Raw genomic sequence first — 22,428 nt, forward strand, 5'->3', positions numbered from 1 at the left:
CATATACATATATATTTATACACACAAATGAAAGCGCGTTCTCCCCGCCCCCACAGGTTCTTCTGGCCGTGGGTGTCACCCACATCGCCCTGAAACAAGGAACAAGGGAGCGTTGTCTTCGCTCGGTGGGCGTCCAGCTCCCGGAGCAGCTCCAGCCCAGGAATTGCGGGGCGCGAGGCGATCGCGATCGCGCGGGGACAGACGGCTGGGTCCTGGGAGCGGTGGTCTGCGAGCTCGCCTCCCCCACGGCCCATTCTCACACTCCCTCCCAATGGGTCCCAACTGGTGTGTCTCTCATTGGTGACGCCTCAGAGTAGGACGGGAGGGTGTCCGCCGGCCTACAGGACGGCTCAGCCCCACCTTGGGGGTAGACTGACCGAGAAGTCCGCTGTGCAATGGTTCGAGTCCAAGTGAGCATGTGCGCGGGAGAAACGGACCCTGCAGAGCTCCAGCCCGCGGCATTTCGGCCGCAACTCGGGCAGACGCTGGCAGAAGTCACGTCAAGGTGTGAGGACGGGGGTCAGCACGTGATTGGACTCAGCTGCGCTGTTGAGGCTCCCAGCCTTTTATAGAGCCCGACGTCACGTGACAGACCCCGCCCCGCCGCCGTGAGGGGCGGGGCCGCGGGCGTCACTTCCGTCCAGGCCGGAACCCAAGATGGCTGCGCTCCTGCTGAGGTGACTTTCGTGTGGGGCTGGGAGTCGGTGCCGAAGGCCCGCGGGAGAGCCGCGGTGGCCCCCGACGACCTGCTGACGACCGTTTAGCCTGCGCCCGGGCAGGGGAAGGGCCGCGGGTGTGGCGCCGCGCCCGGGGTCGCAGGCCCCCTGCCCTGCCGCTCCGGGCGCTCCGAGGCCTTGGGGTCACGGGCCCGTTATCGCGTCCTCACTTCCTGCGGAGGGTCGCGCGGCTCTGCCCCCTTGTCCTGGCGCGCCCGTCGGCTGGGTCCCAGCTCCCTCCCCGCCGCTCCCGGAGCCAAGCTCGGGGAAGAGAAATGCAGGCGCCCCTCGGAGATCCTGCGCGTTCACTTTCAGACCGCAGTCAAACGAGTATCGGGTGTCGCAGTAAAGCCAGTAGTCATCTTTTTGCTGGTGAAGGGGCTTGCCTTTAATTTGTTAAAAAAAGAGGGGAAAAACCAAAAAAAGGGAAAAAAACAAAACAAACGTCGGTGAAGTGCAATAAGCGGGCGCAATAGAGCGCGGTCTGCCTGCAGGTCTGCGGGGGGCGACACAGGCTCTTGACGGGCTGGGCCCGGTGCGGGGAGCCCGCGACGGGCTGGGCCTTCGCCTCGGACGCCTGCGGACGCCGCTGCTGGCCGTGAGCGGGCTTTGTCCGAGTTCCTCACGGCCCCTGGCCCGGCTGCAGGAGGCCTGGACCCCTTCGGGCCGGCCGATGGCAGTGGCGCCCGGAGCGGTTGCTCTGCTGCCCCGGAGCCACCCAGGGGATTCGGGACTGGATGGCCCAGTTTTTCTCTTCAATGTCAGTTCACCGTCCAGAGAAATAACCTAGATTTTCTTCCATTCTGAACTGCCCACTGCGTAGGCCTCAAGCTCTACTCAGAGCCTCTCTAGCAGAACGATTTCGGTGACTTTTGACACTCCTGGTACAAATCCCAGCCTAGTTTTGTGCCAGCCTTATTTTTGGAAACTATTTGTTATGGAAAGTTAGGTTTAATGCTGTTGAGATTTAATTCCTGATTTCCCCAATGTCGTCTCATTCCTCTTTCCACTTAGGTCACCCAGTATAAAAATAGAGGGACTGTATTTAGTTTTTCTCTGTGACAGAATGATTCCCTTTGGAGTTGAGATCAGGAATGGCTTATCTCACTCCTTCATGTTTCTCCCTGCCTCTCATTTCCAAGTGCGTCTCGTTTTCTAAGGTGCCACAGCCAGTCTTGCCAGAACTGCCTCCTTTATTCCAGTTAGTTTGACCGTAATTGAATGCTTTTGGATCCTTTGATACGTCATATTTTGGTAGTGGTTAAGGGCTTTTGGTGGAATTAACATTTGGCTTGAAGTGATTATATGGGTTCTAAACAATTCTTTTTAGGAGTTTCAAGCTTAACGTTTGGAAGCTGACCGTCATTATACTCATTAAGTAGACAGCATTATTTTGAGTCGAGAAGGACTGTCACCACCAGGATTCAGTGCCAAGAAATAGACTCTTCCATTAGTGTAATCTGAAGCTCTTGTGGGAAGGGCACCTCTCTGTTCATTTCTCAGAGGAGCTTTTATAGGAGAGCTTTTAAAAATAAAATAAATGTCCTGTGAATTTCCAGGTCTAGTTCATTTCACTAGAGGTATTCGGAACTGTCTATAATGTGTGTGTTTAACCTCAAAGGGAACTACCTTCTAAGAAATTCAAGTTCTGGTAGCGGCATTAATTCCATTTATTTTCAGCAAGTCAAGGTCATTGATTCCCTGATTGTAGATTTCTCATTTGTGAATGAAACGAGTAATAACTGGGGCCCCCTTTATCAGAGTGTTGTGTGGCATGGCTCTGAATACTGCTCGTATACTCCCTAAACAGTTCCCGGGTTAGCCAGCAATGGATAACCAGCTGAGGAACGCAAACTCCATTGACAAATGACAAAAGCCAAGACACAGACTGTGTTTCCCCGAAAATAATACCTGGCTGGACCATCAGATCTAATGGGTCTTTTGGAGCAAAAATTAATGTAAGACACGGTCTTATTTTACCGTATAATATAGGACCGGGTCTTATATAATATAATATGACATAATAAAAAATACAATACCGAGTATAACATAAAACTGGGTCTTATATAATATGATGTAAGACCTGGTCTTATATTAATTTTTGCTCCAAAAGACGCATCAGAGCTGATGGTCTGGCTAGGTCTTATTTTTGGGGAAACACGGTAGGGAACTGAGCTGAGAGCAGCCAGGCTGGGATGTTCGTGCTGTTTGAGCACAAAGTCACTGAGAATCACTGACCTCTGGACATTGCTCATCGTATTAAAGCTACGTGAAGCACCTCTAACATAAGTTGTAACTGAATTCATAAGGCTGCTTTTTAAAGTCAGCCTACTCATCCACACCATTTTCTTGAGCCTCTTCTGTGTGTCAGACATCATTACAGGTGCTGTAGGTGCAGAGTATCCCAGCCTATCGTTGAGCTCAAAGTCTAGCAGAGGAGATAAAGAAATGATTATTAAGCGACATAATACATGTTGACATGGAGATATGAACAAGTGGTGTGGGTCATGGCAGGTGCAGCAAGTGAGGCTAAAGAAACGGTGATGATGTGGTCCGGGAGTATTTGGGCTTGAGGGCTGAGTGTATGAGGCTGTGAGGCAGGTTCCAGTCAGGGAACAGCATGGACGGAGGCATGTGGCCCCAAGAAGGCTTGCTCCTCTGGAGTGTAGTGTAGCACCTTGTGTAGATGGGGGGGGGGGCAGAAGGGGACTTGCTGGAAAGTCCGTCCAGAGAGTCGGCCCGGGCAGTGCTGAGAAGGGCCTTGTTTGGCTGCGGTCTGAACCTTACCTCGAAGCAGTGGGGGAGCCAGTAAAGCCTTCTGGGCAGAAGAGTGGTGAAGTCAGTGTTGCTGTTCAGTACGTTAGCTCTGGTCATGTTGAGCGATGGGGAGCGGCTGGTGCTGGGACATCAGTTCATGGGGAAATGAAGAGGGTGTGGACCAAATGCCTGCAGTTGCTAGACTGTACTGGTAGCGTTGGGTGATGCCTTGCATGATGTGGGCAGTGCGAGAAAAGAAGAATCAGGGATGACTTACGTTGTAGCTTAGGCGTTAGCAGGGGCTAATAACCGTCGATCAGAACTTTCACATAAGTGATTGATTGTTCTTCATCGTGCCCTTCAAGGTTATACGTCTGTTTTAGTGTTGCTGCTATCCAGACGGTTATGAAACTTGTTGGCATACCATCAGATTAAGTTTAGAGGTCACATAAGAGAAATTCATTATATTACAGTCACATCTTGTTTCGAACCCGAAATGGTTTTACTCAGTTTGATGATCACATAGACTTGGCTTTGAATAACTTACTGTTTCCAAAAGTCAAATCCATTTTCAGCAGATGAGTATTTTTTTTTAATCACCACTGAGGTTTTTAAAAAGAATGTGATGCGAATTCTAAAGACCTTGGGGGAGGATCGCTTCTCGGCCTTTTGGCTAAGATCAGTGAAGACCTTGGGGACACCAATGAAACGTCAGCAGTGTCTTACATGTATGCGGTGTGTTGCAGTTTAGAGAGTGCTCTCCTGTACGTTTTCTCAGGTCATCTCGGCAGCCAGCAAGGCAGCTGATACTGATCCCGTTTCCTGATTGTGGAGGCTGCAGCTCTGACGCCCCAGTTGCGCGTCTCCTGCAGGGCTGGGACTGCAGTCTGCGTTCTTACTTGGTCTGCTGCTCTTTCTGCATTAAATTTCCAGTCCAGAGACATTTCAGAAACGGAGCAAAGGTTATAGTTTTGGGGAGATGTGATGCATAGTGAAGTGGTCAACACTAACTAGACATTGTAAGTTCTGGCTTGTTAATTAAAAGTAAAATAATGCTGTTACTTTGTAGCTACAACACATAAAGCACTGTTTCAGGGTTGGAAAAGGATGTTTCAGAGCGCCTGGTTTCTCGTGAAAAGGCAAGACCATACCTGCTTCTGTCTGTCACATTTCACTGGAGGTTGTGGACTTTGGGCCGCGGGTGTCTGTGGGGAGTTTCCATTGGTATTTGTCTGGGACGGTTGCACCAGACAGCGCTGTACATTCCAGCCCACGTGTGCACACGGCCGGGGGCTGAGTGACGGCCGGGCCTGCTGCTGGGAGGAATGCGAGCCCCGCAACTCAGAATCACAATGGCTCCAATTGAGTTAAAGAGGTTTGTTCCCACTTCTTTCTTTCTGGGAGCCTTGGGTACACAATGTCTGCATTCACCTCTTGTTCCAAAGCTGGGAAGAGGGAAGAGCTGAAGGAAGTGATGGTCGGATTAGCTTTCCTTCACATTGTGGGCCCTTCCCGTGTCCTAGTGTAAAGCAAAGGGTTCTTGAAATGGTTGTGCGTCTAATAGCAATGGGGTGAGGTACATCCTGGGACCTGGTGAGGTCCGTGTTCCCACAGTGCAGTGCGCGTAGCGGAGACACAGGAAACTTGTAGAATCGGTGTGTTTTAATTTTAGTCCCAGGGATTCATTCTGATAACTTTCTTAAGTGCTTCTGGAAAGAGGATAGAATGTGAGTAAAGGAGTGTGGTGGTCCAGCTGCTGTGTGAACTCGGCCTCAGGTAACGTCTCTTCACATAGGACGTCGGGGCACTTCTCAGTCTTAGACCCGAGCAGCAGGTCTGGTGATGGTGGATACATTCAAAGGAGTTGAAAACTTGTGTGTCCTCTTCAAGTACCTGTTCACGTGGATAGTAAGGAGGTCTTTGGGTCCTCACGTTTTTCACACGACTATAGGAGAGACTTTTTAACTGGAAGTTCCTCCAGGTTGTTTGCAACGTGATGGCAGCTCCTAAAACGAGAGCTTAGTATTTAGGGTCCCCCCTCCACAGACACCCTGTTCTTCACCCTTTCATTCCTCCAGCTGCCACAGGTGTCTGCTGAAGCTCAGCTGTGTACTTGGAATTGCTGGCGGCTTATTCTCTTGTTTTTTTTTAAACTTGTTTTTTTTAACCATCACCTCCTTTAAAACCTAGCTTTAAAATGTCACTTTCTTAGAAAGAAGAAATATAAAATTTCTCGAAGATAGTGTTAAATTAAAAATAGGTGCAAATATATGTCTAGTATTCACCTTTTGTGTAAAAGAAAGAGGAAATAAAAATAGTTATTTGTGCTTGTTTATTTACATGAAAGAACTCTGCAAAACTAAAATATTCAGAAACTAAAATATTCAGTTACTAATAAAGGAAGAAGTAATAGGAAGATTGGGGACATGTGGGAGGGAAATTTTTATATATATAAAATGTTTGAATATATTCCTTTTCAGAATATTAAAGTAAGAAAACAAAAACAAAACAAAACAAAAGTCACTTTCTTTACTTCTCTGTTGAACATTACCAACTCTGATTATTCCTTTACCTTATTTGTGTTCAGCCAAAATTTTATTTTGCATTTGTGGGTAATATTTGTGATTATTCTCAAGGTATTTAAAGTTGTAGCTCTCCAACTAGAAAATGATCTCAAGGACACGATACTGTCATTGCTTCCGTCTTATCCCTCATTCCCCTCCACCCCTAAGTCTGAGACAGACAGAACAGAGAAGTTGGTCTCTAAATGTGTGCTGACTCTTCACTGTGTTGCTTTGCAGACATGTTGGCCGACGTTGCCTCCGTGCCCACCTTGGTCCTCAGCTCTGTGTGAGAAAGTAAGTTTCTAACTCTGCGGGGTTATTATTACCGGACGTTTTTTCCTCAGGGAAGAGCAGTAGGTTGTTGGCTTAGATTTTGGGGGGACGTACGCAAGTGAGTCGTTGTAGGCGGTTGGCGGAAGCCACAGTGACCACGGTCACCACTTACTGGCGGTTGAAGAAGGAAGGACGGAATATTTCTTTGGTCTTTTCCTGATTTTCCTCACTCTCAGCCTTTCATTGATTTACTCCAGTTCTTGATTCCTTCCTTGAGGTTTAATTTTCTTCTCTCCTTTCTGTTTAGTCTTTCTTCCTTTAATGCTTTTACTCCTTGTAACCTTTAATTTGGGGCAGCTCTCAGGAATTAGCCTTTAAAAATATTTCTTCCTGCTATCTTCATTTCCAGCCTATTGACTTCAACATTGGCCTCCGTGCTGTTTTTTTTTTTACTTTTGGTTTTGGAACTATTTTACACATTCATAAAAGTTGGAAGAATAATGCATTGAAGTTCTGCCTATCTCTCACCTAGATTCATCAGTTGTTCACATCTGCTGTGTCTACTTACCGTTTCATGTAGTTTAGGTTGTGCCATAGAAAGTTGGTGTTTCTGTAGGTCTACATGGTCTAGTACTGGCAGCTTAATGTGCTTCAGCCTGATATACATGTAATCACTGTTATTACTTTCTCTGAATTCTTTGAGATTAAACTGCAGACATCATGACATTTCCTTCTAAATACTTCACCTAAGATCACGAACATTATATTATAGAACACAGTAAACTTCTACAAACTCAATTATCAAATTCAGGACATTCATTGATATACTTTTATCCGACATATAGTCGATTTTCAGATTTTCTGTTTGTCCCAAATAATGTACTTTACAGAACTACAGTCGTCCTCTTCCCATTCAGGATCTAGTTAGGCTCACACATTGTGTTTAATTGTCATATTTCTTTAGGATCCTTCCATCTGGAACTGTTTCTTAACCTTCGTTTGTCTTTTATGGCGTTGACGGCCAGTTGTTTTGTAGAGTGTCTGTCACGTTGGGTTTGTCTGTTTCCTAAAGATTAGATTCAGGCTATCAGTTTTGGGCAGGAGTAATACATGAATGATGGATATTTTTTGGAGGGGGATGGAATCATGTTTAATGCAGGCACATAATAAATTGTTGAGCATAGCTGCTTCACAACTGGCTTCAGCCTAGCCCCGTGATGAGGGACACCAAGACACTAGGCAGACATACTGAGTGGAATGCAGTTCTTGATTTTTGAGAATCTGAAAGGGAGACTTGACGAGCCAGAGGCATGTGAGATGGCACGTGTGGCCTGGGAGGAGGGTTGTCCATTCGTGTAAACCATTTGAGGTGTTGTAGTTGCTGGTGCCCAGCGAGACAAGTCGCGCTTGCCTTGGTGGACCTGTGCATTGGGGGGTGGGAAGAAGTTACGCTCTGATATACATCGCTGGGTGACTGAGGTTATATTCATAAATAGCTGACTCAAACTTGGCATAGAACTAAGGTGAGTGGACGAGTGTGCTTTCCTTTCTCAGTGGGTTCATCCAGCACAGCTCTCATTATTTTAACTTTTTCTTACATAAAAATTTAAACCAAGTTTACTTTTAATCATTTTAATGCCTTCTGGTTTTATTTTAGTGCTGTTCCTTTGGGAACCACAGCCAAGGAGGAGATGGAGAGGTTCTGGAGTAAGAACACTGGTTCCAACCGTCCTTTGTCTCCACATATCACTATCTACAGGTAAGGCTCTGGGACCGGGGAGTCTAGAAGTAGTGGCTGGGGGTTCTGGAGACTGGCCCCCGCTCTCCCTGATTATCCCCCAGATATCTTCTAAGAAGGTGACTAAATTTTGTCTTGTGGCCTTAAAGGGTAATCTCTCGTTCAAAGCTACCATTTGGAAAATTCTGGTAAGTCAAAATGCTATTAATTTAAAAACAGTACTTTGAAGCAATTGCAGATTTGTGCGGATGTTGCAGAAACAGCACACAGAGTTCCCGATTACCTTCATGCAGATTCTCGACTTGTCAGCATGTGGGGATGGCCTAAGAGCAAGTGGAGCGATGACAGTGCCCGTTACTCCTGCCTTAGCTTTCTACTCTGTCTGCAGCGAGTGATCACAAACTTGGTGGCTAAGCACAACCCATTTCTTAGCTTACAGCTCTGGAGGCCAGAAGGCTGACAAGGGCTCAGTGGGCAGAAGTTGGTGTCGGCAGGGCTCTGTCCCGTCTGGGGGCTCCGGGGAGAGACTGGGCTTCCTTGGCCTTCCCACCTCCTAGAGGTGCTCTGACTTCCTTGGCTTGTGGCTTCTTTCCTCCATCTTCAGAACCAGCAGTGATGGGTCAAGTTCGTCTCCCATCTCATGACTTTGACCCATTGTCATATTTCTTCTCTGACCTGCTCTTCTGCCAGCCTCTTTTAAGGACCCTTGTGATTCCATCGTGCCCATCCAGGTCATGCAGGATGGACTGCTTGTCTTCAGGTGAGCTTATTAGCAATCCGATTCCCCGTTGCCACGTGAGGTCCCAGGGATCAGAACGCACACAGCTTTAGGGTGGCCCTTACTCTGCCGACCACTGTCCCCTAATACTTGAGCGTGTGTCTCCAGAATTCAAGGGTGTTCGTAGGTCAGCTCTCACAGTCAGGAAGCTGACATTGGTTCGTGCTCCCATCTGGTCCTCGGGTCCCACTCAGATGTTGCCAGGTGTGCTTCAGAGGTCCAGGACCCCACCCAGGCTGATGTATTGCGTTTAGCGGTGTCTAACCTCCATCAGTAGGGAACACTTTTCAGTTGTCCCTTATCTCTTATGACCTTGCCAGTTTTAGGATGTTCCTCAGTTTGGGTTTGCCTGAGGTTTCCCTGTGATTTTTGCGTTTTGGGCGGGAATGCCTCTGAAGCTTTGCGGTGCTCTTCTCAGTGTGTTGTATCTGGGTGGTTTAGTCCGTTGCTGGCGGTGTAAGTCTTTGTCACTGTTAAGGTGCGTCTGCTACTTTGTGTTTATTAGTTAATACGGATTGTGTGGGGAGACTGAGACTATAAGTACGTCATTTCTCGTCATACTTTTACCCACCAGCATCTGTTGATAGTACTTGCCTGAATCAGCTATCACTGTGATGGTTGCCAAATTGTGCTTTTTCTAATTCCATCATACCTTCCAGATTTATTTCTTACTATAGGGTAAAGTTTTCTTTATCAGTATAGACTCAAGGATTCCTGAAAGGAAAAATCATTTCTCCTCTACTCTTGCGATACCAACTGAGGGAAAAACACCACCATTTCCCCCTCCACTCAATACTTCTGACACCAAAGGTGTAGGGGTTTTTCCCACACCAACTGGGTGTCCACACTTCTGTTCTGGCACTAACTTCCGGAAGACCTCACAGATTAGTGGCTCAGTTCTACAAGACGGCACCACTCAGATGACAGCCCCAAGTCCCAGCTATAAATCAGGGGTTCCCGTGACCCTTCCTTGGGTACAGTGATTTGGGCTCACAGAATTTGGAAACACTTAGACTCGCATTAACTGGTTATTATAAAGGGTATTCCAGGTGACCGATGAGCAGCCAGCTGCCTCTGTGTGTCCGGAACGGCCCTGAGCACAGCAGCTTCTTTCCCCATGGGTTGGGGTGCTCCGCCCTCCTGACATGTGGATCTAGTTACCAACTGAAATACTGTCTGAACCCCATACTTTTGGGATTTTTATGGAGGCTTGCTCACATGGGCATGAACAGTTAACGGTCTCCAGCCCCTGTCCCCTCCCTGGAAGAAGGTGGGGGTGGGGCTGAAAGGTCCAAGCTTCTGACCGTGGTTTGGTCTTTCTGGTACAGGCCCCATCCAGAGTCACCTCAATAGGACAAAGGAGGCTCTTACCACCCAGGAAGTTCCAATGGCTTTAGGAACTGTGTCAGGAAGTGGGGCCAAATACCAAATGTTAGAGCTAAGATGCTCCTAGCACCCCTGTCACTCAGGAGATCATACGGGTTTTAGGAGCTCTGCTTCAGGACCTGGAAACAGAGAGAGAGAGAGAGACTGATTTCTTACTGTTTTGCCCAAAGGCTTCCAGTGTTATTCTCATCTATTTGGATGTTCAGATTGTCCTAGATTTGGCTACTGGGAGTTCCTCAAGATGGCTCCTGAGAAATCAAGGTCTGGGTGCGAATGTGCTTGTTGCGACCAGGGTGTCATGGCTTCTAGGCCCTTCCAGTAGAAGGAGCCAGGGTACACAGGTGTGCGGACCCTGGCACGTGCGGAAGTGGGTATCTGTTACCCCCTCAGAAGTAGCTCTGACGGCTGTTATGCTGGTGTCTTCCCCCAAAAATCCTTTGGATCTGCTCTTTTTTAGCTAACCCAGCAAAGTAGCTTGAGCTCTGCTACGCTCTTTCCTTGGATTACTGCCAGGGAGGCCGGCCCTTCCCCGCCTCCACAAATACCACAACCCTTGAGATTTTTTCCAAGCTGGATTCCAGAAATAATTCTGAGTGCAGAAATTGGACATTCTACTGAAACAGAAGGATACTAATAAGTGATCTCAGTCCTTGCTACTTTTTGTTAAGAGAAGAAAGATTTGGGGGAGGATTGCAATGGGGAAGAACTTGCCAGATCATTCTGAGTCTGTACTTACAGCCATGGCCTCTCACGGGCTGTACACAGACAGTCGTGACCTGGTGAGGTGGGTCTTTCACTGCCTATCTGCTCTTCCAGTTTTGAAACTCTAGACATCCTTGTGGGAGAAAACAAGTAGCGGGGAAACATGGGGCTGTGTCCACCGTGACGTGTCTGAGGAAGAAGCTATCTGGGATCCTGTTTTCTGATACTGACTTTCAGAGTTGTTTGGAGGGGGCATGGAAGTAAGTGGTTAAGTCAGCAGTTTCTGAAGCGCTTTTTATCTCTGAATAAATTGAGTCAGCTTATCAAAGCAAAAGTGTATCCAGAGATTAAGTTATCAGGAGAACAAGAGTTTTTCAAAATGATATTAGAAAAAGTTTTTAAACGCTTAAGCATTGGAAGCATTTGAGATTTTAATCTGATCACCAGCCCCATTGGTTCTGAGTGCCACTTGGCACTCTGGGCCTCCCGCTGAGCTTCTGTGGGCACTTTTGAGGGGCTGGCCCTGCAGACTGCACTGTGGCAACAAAGCAGCTGTGCTTTGATCTGTTTTATATGCTGGGTTTTTGCATCTGAAGAAAGGGTGCTGCTCAAAAAAAAAAAAGCTTTAAAAGCCAGTATTGTCCCTAACGAGTGAATTTCCTCTGCAGTATTTTCACAAACGGTTGCCTGCCTATGTTTGAACACCTCCAATGGCAAGGAACTCACTAGCACCCTTTTCCAATGTGGGAATTTCACTTATCAGAAAGACCCTTATTTTCTTTAATTCACTACAACTTACATCTTCTCTCCAGTGGCTCTAGTTCTACCTTGAACTATGTAAAATAGATCTAAGCCCATTTTTCCCCCTCACAACCTTTTGTTGATTTTGATTTTTTTTCATGTGCTTATTGGCACATGTGGTGCTTATTTGTATTAGGGTGGTACAAAAGTCATTGCGGTTTTTGCGGTTATTAACCTTTTAAACTGCAATTACTTTTGCACCAACCTATATATCTTTGGAAAAATGTATATTCAAGTTCTATGCTCTTTTTTAAATTGGGCTGTCTTTTTTTTTTTTTTTAAACTTTATTTTATTGATTGATTAATTGGTTAAGCGTGAAGGAGTTTATTACATTAATGCTGGGAACCCAGATTTGTTGTGATGGGACCAGGTTTGAAGGTGACCTTAGAATCCTGCCTGGGACTGTTTTAAAGAGAAAACTGCCACCACCACCACCGCTACGTCTTGTGAGTCACATCTGTGCTGCTGCTTCTGTGTGGGTGTGGCCTTTCTGTAACTTACTGTAACTTACTGGAGGGTCACTTTTTTTGTTGTGGGTGAGTACACGGAACACGAATTTGCTGTACAGTTCAGTGGCGTTAAGTACACGCGCACTGTCGCACAGGCATCCCCACTGTCCGCTCGTCTTTCCAGACTCTCCCGTAAACAGTTGTTCACAACACTCCTGTCCCCAGCCTCTGGCAGCCCCCACTCAGCTTCATGTCTTTGAAATCTGACCACTCTAGGACCTCAGAAAGTAGTCGCACAACGTTTGTTGTTCTGAGTCCGGCTTATTTCACTGAGCATAATGTCTTCACGGTTCCTCCAGGTTGTACGTGTGTCAGAATCCGACTCTCTCTAAAGCTGAACAGTACTGCATTGTGCCGAGGACACAGTGGTGACCGTGACACGGTGGCTTCTGCCTTTGGCCGTCGTGGGTGGCGCTGCTGCGAACGTGGAGGTGCAGATGTCTCTTTGCATCTCTGCTTTCAGCTCCTCTGGGAAAATCCCAGAATTGGAGTTGCTGATCATATGGGGATTCTGTGTAATTTTTTGTGGAGCCGCATGCTGTTCCCACGGGCTGCACCAGTGTGCCTTCCCTCCAGCATGAGGAAGCTTCCAGTTTCTTCACACCCTTGCCATGAGTTTTTTTTTTTAATCATAAATGCCCTAATGGGTGTGAAGAGGCATCTCACTGTGGCTTTGATTTCTGTTTCTGTGATGACTAGTGACGGGCAGCACGTTTCCATGTGTCAGTTGGCCATTTGTGAGTCTCCTTTTGGTTCTTGATGGTACTTGCAGCACGATTGGTAGATCAGTTGCCGAAATTCATATATCCTGTGTCTCTAGCTTTCTTTGATTACCATTCTACTCAGAGTCAGAAAAGGAAATAGAATGAACACACTGCAAATCAGTCGCTATTTGCAGATGCTCTGAGTGTGCTTGTGTCTTAGGAGTTGGAAATACAAAGGTGAATGAAAATCTGTGTGCAAAGGAGCTCGGTGGTGTTCCCTGAAAGACATCTTTCTTAAGAGAAATCATGCTGTGCCTAGTGATCACCTTTTCTCTACGTGAGTTAAAAGAATCTTGATTTTCTGTACTAGACTCTCACCTAGTGTGCGAACAGGAAATAGTGGAGACAACTTCGTAGCTTTGCTTTGTGACATCTGAGGCCTCAGCGAGGAAACACGGGCTGGGCTGAGTCGCTCTGCACATACTGACTCGCATGTCTGGGGTTGGTGTTGGCTGTCGGGGCCTCCTTTTCTGTCCCCCTGGGCCTTTGCATAGGACTCTGGGCTTCATCACAGAGTGAGGGGCAGAGGGAAGGGGATCTGGGAGCAGGCAGTGTCGGCACTGTGTTTCTGGAGGCAGTCTGTCATGGCACCCTGCCTGGGTTCGAGGTGCCAAATACCTGCCTGATGGCACAAGGAGTGACAAGATTCTGGAAGATCATGTGGGACTGGAAATCATTGCGTGGTTGTTTGGAAAATACAACCTCCCTCGCCTACTCAGCACTAGGTTCACCAGGCCACGGTTTTATCCATTTTAGGAAATTAGGGTAACATTTGGCTTCAAAAGTTTCTCACATCACACAAGATCTCGGGATAGTGCCTGTATTTCATGGTGGCTCTTTCGGTAGCGGATTTAACCGTCTGGCCAGGAGCCCTAGTGTGTTTGGAATACTAAGCGATGTCTTCCAGTTTCCCCACCTCTCTCTTTTTTTTTTTTCCTGTTCTCTCAAATCAATATTTGTTCTTTTTCAGTGTGATAATCATTCTCTTTGATAATAGTTGAGCAATCTACTTTGCACTCTGTCATCCATTAACATAAAGCTGCCCACCCAGTTGGGAGGCCTGCTTCCCCCAGGACAATTTTAAAAGCCCCTTTTTGTTGTCCTTGACATGTTTGCACGCCTCAGCTCATTCTGGGTTTTAGTCTCCGGATTTTTCTAGCCAAATCATGTCATTGTTCTCTGCTTGTCCTTTGTTATGTGGCTCTTCTTCTGCCTTTTATTTTTATCGTGTTAAATCGGTGTTAATCAGAGTGGTGTCTAGTCAGTTGTTTGGTTTCTTTGGACATTACTCCTTTCTTCTTGTGACCGTTTTCACTCTACCGTCACGATTGCTTTTCGAGACCTTTTTAACCCACTTGCGTCGCGTCCCTTCAGTGCTAAGCCTGCGGTCTGCTGAGCTGCAGCATCTGTGTCTAAGCAGACTTTCCAGGATGGGGAGACTCCTGTCCTCCCCCTGAGGGGGAGAACTGGGTGTGGGACGTGGTGGTGTGGGAACTCTTTGGCAGATCAGTAATTTGGAACATGATTTCAAAAGCAGTTTGATGACAGAGTATTTCAAAACTACTGTGCGTTAAGAAACATATACTAAATCCAGCAAAATTGGATTTAAAAATCTGGACTAGGTGATTTATTAAAGAATAGATAGTATGTTCAATTTGGATCTTTTGGGGTATGTAATAAAAGGGAGTTTCATGGATGCAGAGAACAAACTGATGGTCACCAGATGGGAGGGGGTGGGGGGCTGGGCGAAAAGGTGAAGGGATTAAGAAGTACAAATTGGTCGTTACAAAATAGTCCTGGGGGTGTAAAGTACAGTATGGGGAATAGAGTCAACCATATGGTAATAACTGCGTGTGGTGTCAGGTGGGTACTAGACTAGTCGGGGATCGCTTCGTTAATTATATAAATGTCTAACCATTGTGCTTTACACCTGAAACTGATACGATATTTTGTATCAGCTGTAATTGAAAAGTAAGTGTAAAAACAACACAAAGGAGAGTTGAGGGACGACTGCATGTTATATGAAACAGTGAATAAATAAAACTCACGTAGGTTTTTTTCTAGTTCAGTTTTATGATGGGAGAAACGGAAGGACCCAGTGGGTTGTATTCAGGTGATTATTTTCTCACCGTGTACAACTTGAAGTGCGTCTTTGACCCATGTTGTTTCCAAGAGGAGGAGTGTGGGTTATAACTGCTCTGTGCTCTCAGCCCTGCCAGTGGTGCAGTCTGGTACAAGGGAAGGATGCTTCTGAAACAAATCAGCGTTCTTATTTTCAGACTAGAAAGTGGAAACACACGAATGTGAAAGCTGTTTGTTTTTGTGTGTAAATACCGTGTTTCCCCGAAAATAAGACCTCACTGGAAAATAAGCCCTAGCATGATTTTTCAGGATGACATCCCCTGGACATAAGCCCTAAAGCAGCTTTTGGAGCAAAAATTAATACAAGACTTAGCCTTATTTTCGGAGAAACCACGGTAGTGCCTCTCTCTGAGGTGGTTTGATTCTCTTTGCCAAAGTGGACACTCAGAGTATCACCTTCTTCTTTTTAATGGCCTTCGTGTGTTTCTTTGCAGTTGGTCTCTTCCCATGGCGATGTCCATTTGCCACCGTGGCACTGGTGTGGCCTTGAGCGCAGGTATGTCTGTGTGTGTTTATGAACACGCACGCACGCAACACACACACACGCACACACTTCTTTGAAGAACTTGGCTGTTTCTTTGGCGCTAGGCACTGCTCCTTTGCAGCTCAGCAGCTTGGTTTAGAGAGCGACTTGACTTGGGCAGCTTAGTTTATTCTCTAAGCCTCAGTTTACTCCTCCTGACATGGGCATGCTCATGATGACCATCCCAGAATTGATGTGGTCTCAAGAAACTACTCTGGATGCTGACTTCCAGAAACAGGGATGAGAAGCATGACACATTTAGTAGCAACGGTCTCTTAGAAGCTGCTGTGCACTGGGCCAAATGGCAGAGTCGGGTCGTTCAGCCTGAAGCGAAGTTGGTCCTGGCAGCTGGGCCTTTGCCTTCTGGTGGCGCTCCTGCAATCTGTTTTTCACACAACAGCAAGACAAGGAAAACCTTTTGAAAACAAATTGAAGCATGTCACACTTAGAGTCTTCCTTAGATTAAAATTCTGGTCTCCGCCAAGGCCTAAGACGCCTGACTCATCCTGGCCGTGCTCCCTGGCTCCTCTGCTCCAGCCACACTGGTCTTTGCAGCCGTGGCTCGGGCCGTCGTGCATCTCAGCCTGACCTGAAGTGTCCACCCCTGCTGTGCGTGGTTCCTTCCTCCCCTTAGATCTCAACAACATTGTCAGTTCAGAGAGCACTTTGCTGCCATATCTAAGGTAGTAGCTTCTGTTCCTAGTTCTGTTGTCAACTTTCTTGTTAATTTTCTATTTCACACTATTCCTTCACAGTTCTTTTTGCACTGGTGGTTTCTTTCATAGTTTTTACATAATTTGCAATTATTTTGTTTGCTTAATTTTTATAAATCTGTCTCTTTTACTAGACTAAACTCTTAGAGAATGGGGGCTGCGTCTATCCATTTTCCATTCATACCCTCTAGTGCTCAGTAGGTGCTTAGGAAATCTTTCCTCACTAGTGAATACACCCATGTGAACCAGTTTGCTTCTGGTGGGCATTTCAGAAAGAACAGTTCACTCCTCCTACCTTCTAATTAATCCCCTGATGTGCGCTGGGAATTGGGTAGTGACAATAATAGCCTCTACCCTCAAGAGTCGGGGAGTCGACAGAGTAAAACAAGTAAATATTTATAATGCACTGTGGTTACTTTTTAATAGAGATATGAGATCCCAGAGGAGAGACCAGCTGAAGGAGTTGGAGCGCTTGAGAAGGATGAGTAGGAAGTTCATGCAGGAGGCAGAGGAGGGCGTTCCCACGAGACGGCCTCGGGCACGGGCACAGCTGGCTGTGTCGTCTGAGAGCAGTGGCTCATGGGAAGTGGGAAGTGCCCAGACAGTGCAGGACCGCCGGCCATGCTGCGAAGTCGGGCCTGGGTCCTCTAGGCCATGGGAAGTCATGAAGGTGCCTGTCCTCATTTGCTCCTGTCATAGGACAAGCTGGCCTAGACGAAGCCCTGGTGAGGGATCTACTCGGCCTGCCCAGATGGGGTGGCCAGTGAGAAATTGAAAAGGCATGATGACACTAGTGTGACTTTCAAAGAGAATTTATTGAAAAAGAACTTTGCAAGCAGTCCTTTAAAGGATGGAAAGAGATGGCTAGTACCACTCTTGCGCTGCTTAGGTTCTGTAGGGAGTAAAATACTCATGATTTTTCATAGTGACAGATGGTATAAAATCGAGGTGAGATTAGGTCAACTCAGTATGAATGAGACGGGGGAAGGGTAACCGACAAGATGCAGCATCCAGCCATGGAAAGGGCATCAGAACCCGGAGCTGGGATGATGCCAGACGACGGGTGTCAGAGGAAGGCCCCTGCCCGTGGAGTGTGCTGTTGGCAGAATGGGTCCCGAGTGGCCCTGCACGTTTTGGACCTTCCTGGAGCCCCAGTCCTCATGCTGTTAGTGGTCGCTGGAGGGCAGCTGTGACGGGCTTGCTTCTTTATCTCCTCAGGGGTCTCTCTTTTTGGCTTGTCGGCCCTGGTGCTACCCGGGAACTTTGAGTCTTACTTGGAACTCGTGAAGTCGCTGTGTCTGGGGCCGGCACTGATCCACACGGCCAAGTTTGCTCTCGTCTTCCCTCTCATGTATCACACCTGGAATGGTATCCGACACTTGGTAAGTCCACTGAGGTCTGTACCTTTCCCGGGTGAGGGGATCGACAGGCTGCGAGGACTCTGCCCCACTGTCTGCGTTAGTGCCATTCTCAAGGTCGGCTGTGCTGGGCCTCTGTCCAGGGGCCCTTGGGGAAAGCCAGACGAGACCCCGTGCTGCCGATGCAGCTGGGCCTGTGTGGGCCTGGCAGAGACTCACCGGCTCTCAGTCCGAGCACTTCCCGTTTCAGGAGGGATGTTACAAAAACAGGGCCCTGAAGCCAGGTCATAGCCTGGCATAGAAGGCGGGTTTATTAGGCAGATAATTGGTACCTGTTGCGTCAGGCTCTGTTCTGGACACGGTTCAGGTTGCTTTCAGTCCCACACTCCTGTCAGCCCAGAGGGATGAGCTGGGCTTGAGTCAGAGATCCTGACCTCTGTTACCTTGACATTGGGTTATATCAACTGTTTTGTCCTTTGTTTCCAGCTTTTGGAGACAATGGGGCCAACTTGAACAGAAACGGGTTGCCTCTGGTCTCAGACTTTAAGGCTGGCTTTAGGAATCTTTTGATGCCTCCCACGTGACCTTGGGGTCAGTCGGACTGGTGTCCCCTCCTCTCTATGAAGGGGATTAGCCCCTCCTCCAGCCCTCAGATGTCCTGGTCTGTGGTCTCCCTCCCTGGTCTTGCTTCCTCTCTCCGAAGATGAATACGAGCCCCTTCTTGCTGATTTTCCGTTACAGCCTGAGCCACCTCTCACATGGATGCTTTTGCCTTAGTTTGACCTTGTATAACTTCCTCATTAGCCTAGAGACAAGTACTTTCTGAATTTCAGTCCGGTCCGCTGGGCAGTTTAATGGAATCGGAGGAGTGAGAGATCCATGGCCTGTGAGACTAAGCGCATCTACCAGCTGTCCCCTGGGGCAGGGTTCCCTTTGACCCCTGATAACTTGACCTCTCTGAGGGGAGGGCGTTTCCATCACAGCCTTGTCCCACAGAGCCAAGCTCTGCTGAGAACCACTGCTCAGCTTCCTCTGTCACATCCTGGCTCAGGCAGGGGCTCGACCTGGGGAAGGAAGGCGAAGAGGTTTTGCAGAGTCTCAGAACTAAGTTAGGGCTTTTCTTAAGCCCTTAAATATGCCTTAGTTTTTGCTTCTGGCAGGTACTGGTTCTGAGTGTGGGTCAGTGTTGTATCTGTTCTCTGGGACAATTGGAGATTTTGCTCCCTGAGCTTGACAGCCACCTTGCCAGAAGCTCTGGTGGGGGCGTGGAGAAGTGGTGCATCTCGGGCATTCTAGAGCACGTTCCCGTCACCACCAGCCAGCCAGTGGGACTTAAGTTTTGTAAAACACTTGGCCCTAGATAAACAGCTTTCTGTGGAATCTGCTCGACTCCTCATCTGAAGTGGGTGGAAACTCTTTGGGGCTGAGCTGGGGCATCTTCTCATCCGGCCTTTTTCCTGGGCTCTCACTTTTCTCTGAAGTACTGCTAGTTGAGTCAGTTCCACAGACTGGGCGTGGCGGGGGCAGTGATGTATGGGAAGGGGGGAACCTGAAGAGTCTGCTGTTACCACAGGACCTGTCAGCACCTTGAGCACAGTGTGTTACCATCCCTGGGCCACAGGAGTCTAGATCAGGGTTTTTAAAATTGTGGTTTTTGACCCAGTGGGTGGAAAATCAATCGAGCGGGTTGCTGCCAACAAAAAAAGAAATTTAAATAGAATATCACGTGTGGAAGGTAGCACACACAGTACTGGTAAATATTGTTCATCATTCCATGAACTTCTGTACATATGTTAAAAAACAACATTCAACTGAATAAATGGTAAAAATCTTACTGGCTTTATTAAGCAATGCATGAGTCTGGCAGAAAGATCGGAACTTCGAGGGTTGTACAAAATTGAAGGTTTTTATAGGAAAAAGGTGGAGCAAGGGAGCGACTAACAAAAGAAAGAAGTATTTTGGGGCCTGGACACCTTTTCTTTGGGTGAAGGGATCGCCTCCTCTTCTGTGGGGATGTGATGGGATGACCTCACTGGTGCTTGGCCAGAACGTTCCCGACTGGTTAAGATGAGGTTTCTGGGAGAGCTGACACTCAGGTAGATCAGGTGTTACTTCTGGGCCTGGCTTCATGGGCTTGAGCACAAGTGACGCAGTGTTGGGCCTGTGGTTTTCTCTTTAACACGTATGTATACGGGGTACTAACTAAAAAGTTACTTCTTAGTGGGGGTCACAGTCAAAACAAAGTCGAGGGGTAGTTGTGGATCCCAGAGTTCTTCAGAGCACTGGTCCTGTGCTGGATGAGAGGACGGGCTGCCCCAGGAAGTCGCGTGTATCATACCCGCGGTTTGGAGAGTCAGTGTACATGAGTGAATTGTTTGACAAGTCTTGCTGTTAAATGTTTACCATGTTTATCTGACCACAGAACTTTGTTAGCCCGTGTAACGCTTTCGGCATACTGAGGAGCTAGTTTGTGCAGGAACATGCTTTAGGATACAGTGACCTGGCTTTGTCGTCAGGAGGGAAGTGATGTGTTCAGTCTGGAAGTTTCGGTGGAGGCTGAGGATGCCTCTCTGTCACATGCTGAGTGGGTGTGTTGAAGGTGAAGGTGGCCTTTGGGGGCTCTCTAGACTCACCTGAGAGGCATCTCCTGGTCCTTTAGGTGGGGTTGCTTTCTGGGAAGGGAGCTGTGATGGTGCCCAGGGCCCTGATCGCTGCGAGTTGTTTTCTTTCTCTGCAGATGTGGGACCTAGGAAAAGGCCTGAAGATCCCGCAGCTGTACCAGTCGGGTGTGCTCGTCTTGGTTCTTACCGTGCTGACCTCTGCCGGGCTGGCCGCCATGTGAAGAGGTGAAGCTCCCAGCAGCATCTTCAGATCATCCGCTCACCTGTCTTCCTGTTGGGCTCTTACCTCCCCCCCCCCCCCCCGGCGAAGTCCTCCTGATTTGTGTAGACCCTTCTGTGCTTGCACAGCCCCTGCAGCTCAGCATTACAGTACCTTCTAGAACCACAGCAATGGGGAAGGCTCTGCTTTCCCCTTGTTTCTAAAGACGGAAAGACAGCAGAATTCCCCTTCCTGCCCCGCCCCTGTGCAGCCCACTCTGGGCCCCAGGAGTCCTCATTCTCTCTCCGTATTGGATCTTAATTTGTGCTGAGGGTCAGCTTTGGCTCCTTCCTGAGACGGTAGAAACAATGCCAGCTCTGTGGCTGTGCGGTGGGGACTGGGGCGGGAGGGACAGTGGGTGCCACTGCCTGTGGGCTGCTGGCTTAAAGGACCACTCTGTTCATTGGTCAGAGCCCCGGTCTTCAGTGCCCACACAGTGTGACTGAAAGAAGGGGGGTAGGGTGGAGGAAAGCAGCCTGTCCCGCCAGAGGGCAAGGTGGTTTTGGGGGCAGGTACGTTGAGGGGAAGATGCAAAAGGGAGATGCAGAAATGAACGTTGAGAGTTGTTCATTTTCCGTGCATTTCCGGAAAAATAAGCCTCTTATTGTCATGTTTTCTAACCCAAATTCATGTGACATCTTTTTCTGAAACAATTAAAATGATCATTTTGTCTTTGACTTGCCTTGAAACCTGGAAGGACCGAGCGTGGCGGTTGAGAGAAGCCAGTTACCCCTCCCTCTGGTCTCAGGCATTTTCTCCCCCATTTGGACCTTTCTCAGGAGAGAAATGGTTTATTCTACAACTGGGAAAATTTTTAGGGTGTTAGATGCAAGTAGCAAGGATTTACTATCACGTGGAAGCCTCAGAACAGGAAGGAGTGAGAGCAGGAAGTAAGTGCGTGGAGCGCTTGTGGGCTGTGAAAGGATCCAGACCCCACAGAGAGCTGTTTCTAAGCGCCGTGGTACAGCTCAGCCAGCTGTGATCCAGTGAGGGAGCCAGAGGACTGGCGCAGGTGACAGCTAAGGGACCATGAGCTAAGGATGCAGGGTAGCAGAGAGGAGAGATTGAAAAAGCAGGGATTGTGAAAACCTGGCAGACATTTACGGTGAGGAAACTTGCTGCCTTTATCCATAAAGGCCAGGCTTTTGGGTCCTCAACTCCCTTGGCAGCAGTGGTGTGTTGACAGTCTCTGGAAAGTCTGGGTGACAGAACTGTCTTGTCTGCCACTCCGGTGGTGGCCCACCAGTTCAAGCTGTGGGTGGAGAGGAGTCGCAGCGACATCATTGTTTTCCATTGCAGAGGAGACCTTCCATGTGACGCAGGGGTCCCAGGTCCCAGGGTCTCGGGCTCCAAGTGATGATCAGTCTCCCCTTTTGCTAGACTGGCCCTGGGCCGTCTTTGTGGGCGTCCTCAGGCCCAAACCATATGTCCTCTGTGCTTGTCCTTGGAGTGAGGGACCAGTGTTCGCGAAGGGACCCTTTGGCATTGGAGCTGGGAATCTTGGGCAAGGGCCCTGAACGTCACTGCCAGTGGCAGGAAGATGCAGGATGGGGGCGCTGCTGAGCAGGAGTCAGAGGCTGGGAGTGGACAGGGCACTTGTTGCCCGTTTTGGTGGCTTCTCACCATTCGGGTGATTGGGGCCGGGAGTGGCAGAGTGGTCCTCACATTTGTATTCTGTCCTAAATGTCTGCTTACCTTCTCCTCAATGGTTTTCGTCTGTGTCTTCCAATCACTCTGTAGATCTTCAGTTTTCAAACTATTATTTGTGCTTCTGCTTGAGTTTTTCTTTTGTAACTGTTTTCCCCCTGTGCTGTCATCGGACA

At 48.1% G+C, this 22,428-nt stretch overlaps 1 protein-coding gene across 1 annotated transcript; it reads left to right on the plus strand.

Moving 5' to 3' along the window:
- The first annotated feature begins 579 nt into the window (after positions 1-579).
- SDHC (succinate dehydrogenase complex subunit C) lies at positions 580-21,282 on the plus strand. Its single transcript, XM_019712958.3, has 6 exons — positions 580-677; positions 6,275-6,331; positions 7,968-8,069; positions 15,566-15,627; positions 17,586-17,749; positions 20,463-21,282. Exons 1-6 carry the CDS (start codon positions 658-660, stop codon positions 20,565-20,567), a joined length of 510 nt encoding a protein of 169 aa, XP_019568517.1. The 5' UTR covers positions 580-657; the 3' UTR covers positions 20,568-21,282.
- Positions 21,283-22,428: the final 1,146 nt, after the last annotated feature.

Source organism: Rhinolophus sinicus, chromosome 11 (genome assembly GCF_057876585.1).
Source record: "Rhinolophus sinicus isolate RSI-liver-muscle chromosome 11, RSI-T2T, whole genome shotgun sequence".
In the NCBI taxonomy this organism is placed as follows: domain Eukaryota; kingdom Metazoa; phylum Chordata; class Mammalia; order Chiroptera; family Rhinolophidae; genus Rhinolophus; species Rhinolophus sinicus.

Excerpts from the sequence above, each read along its gene's own strand:
- SDHC (XM_019712958.3), top strand. The coding sequence starts at position 658 with ATGGCTGCGCTCCTGCTGAG. Across the intron at positions 678-6,274 it reads ATGGCTGCGCTCCTGCTGAG|ACATGTTGGCCGACGTTGCC; the intron begins GTGACTTTCGTG and ends GTTGCTTTGCAG. Across the intron at positions 8,070-15,565 it reads CCACATATCACTATCTACAG|TTGGTCTCTTCCCATGGCGA; the intron begins GTAAGGCTCTGG and ends GTTTCTTTGCAG.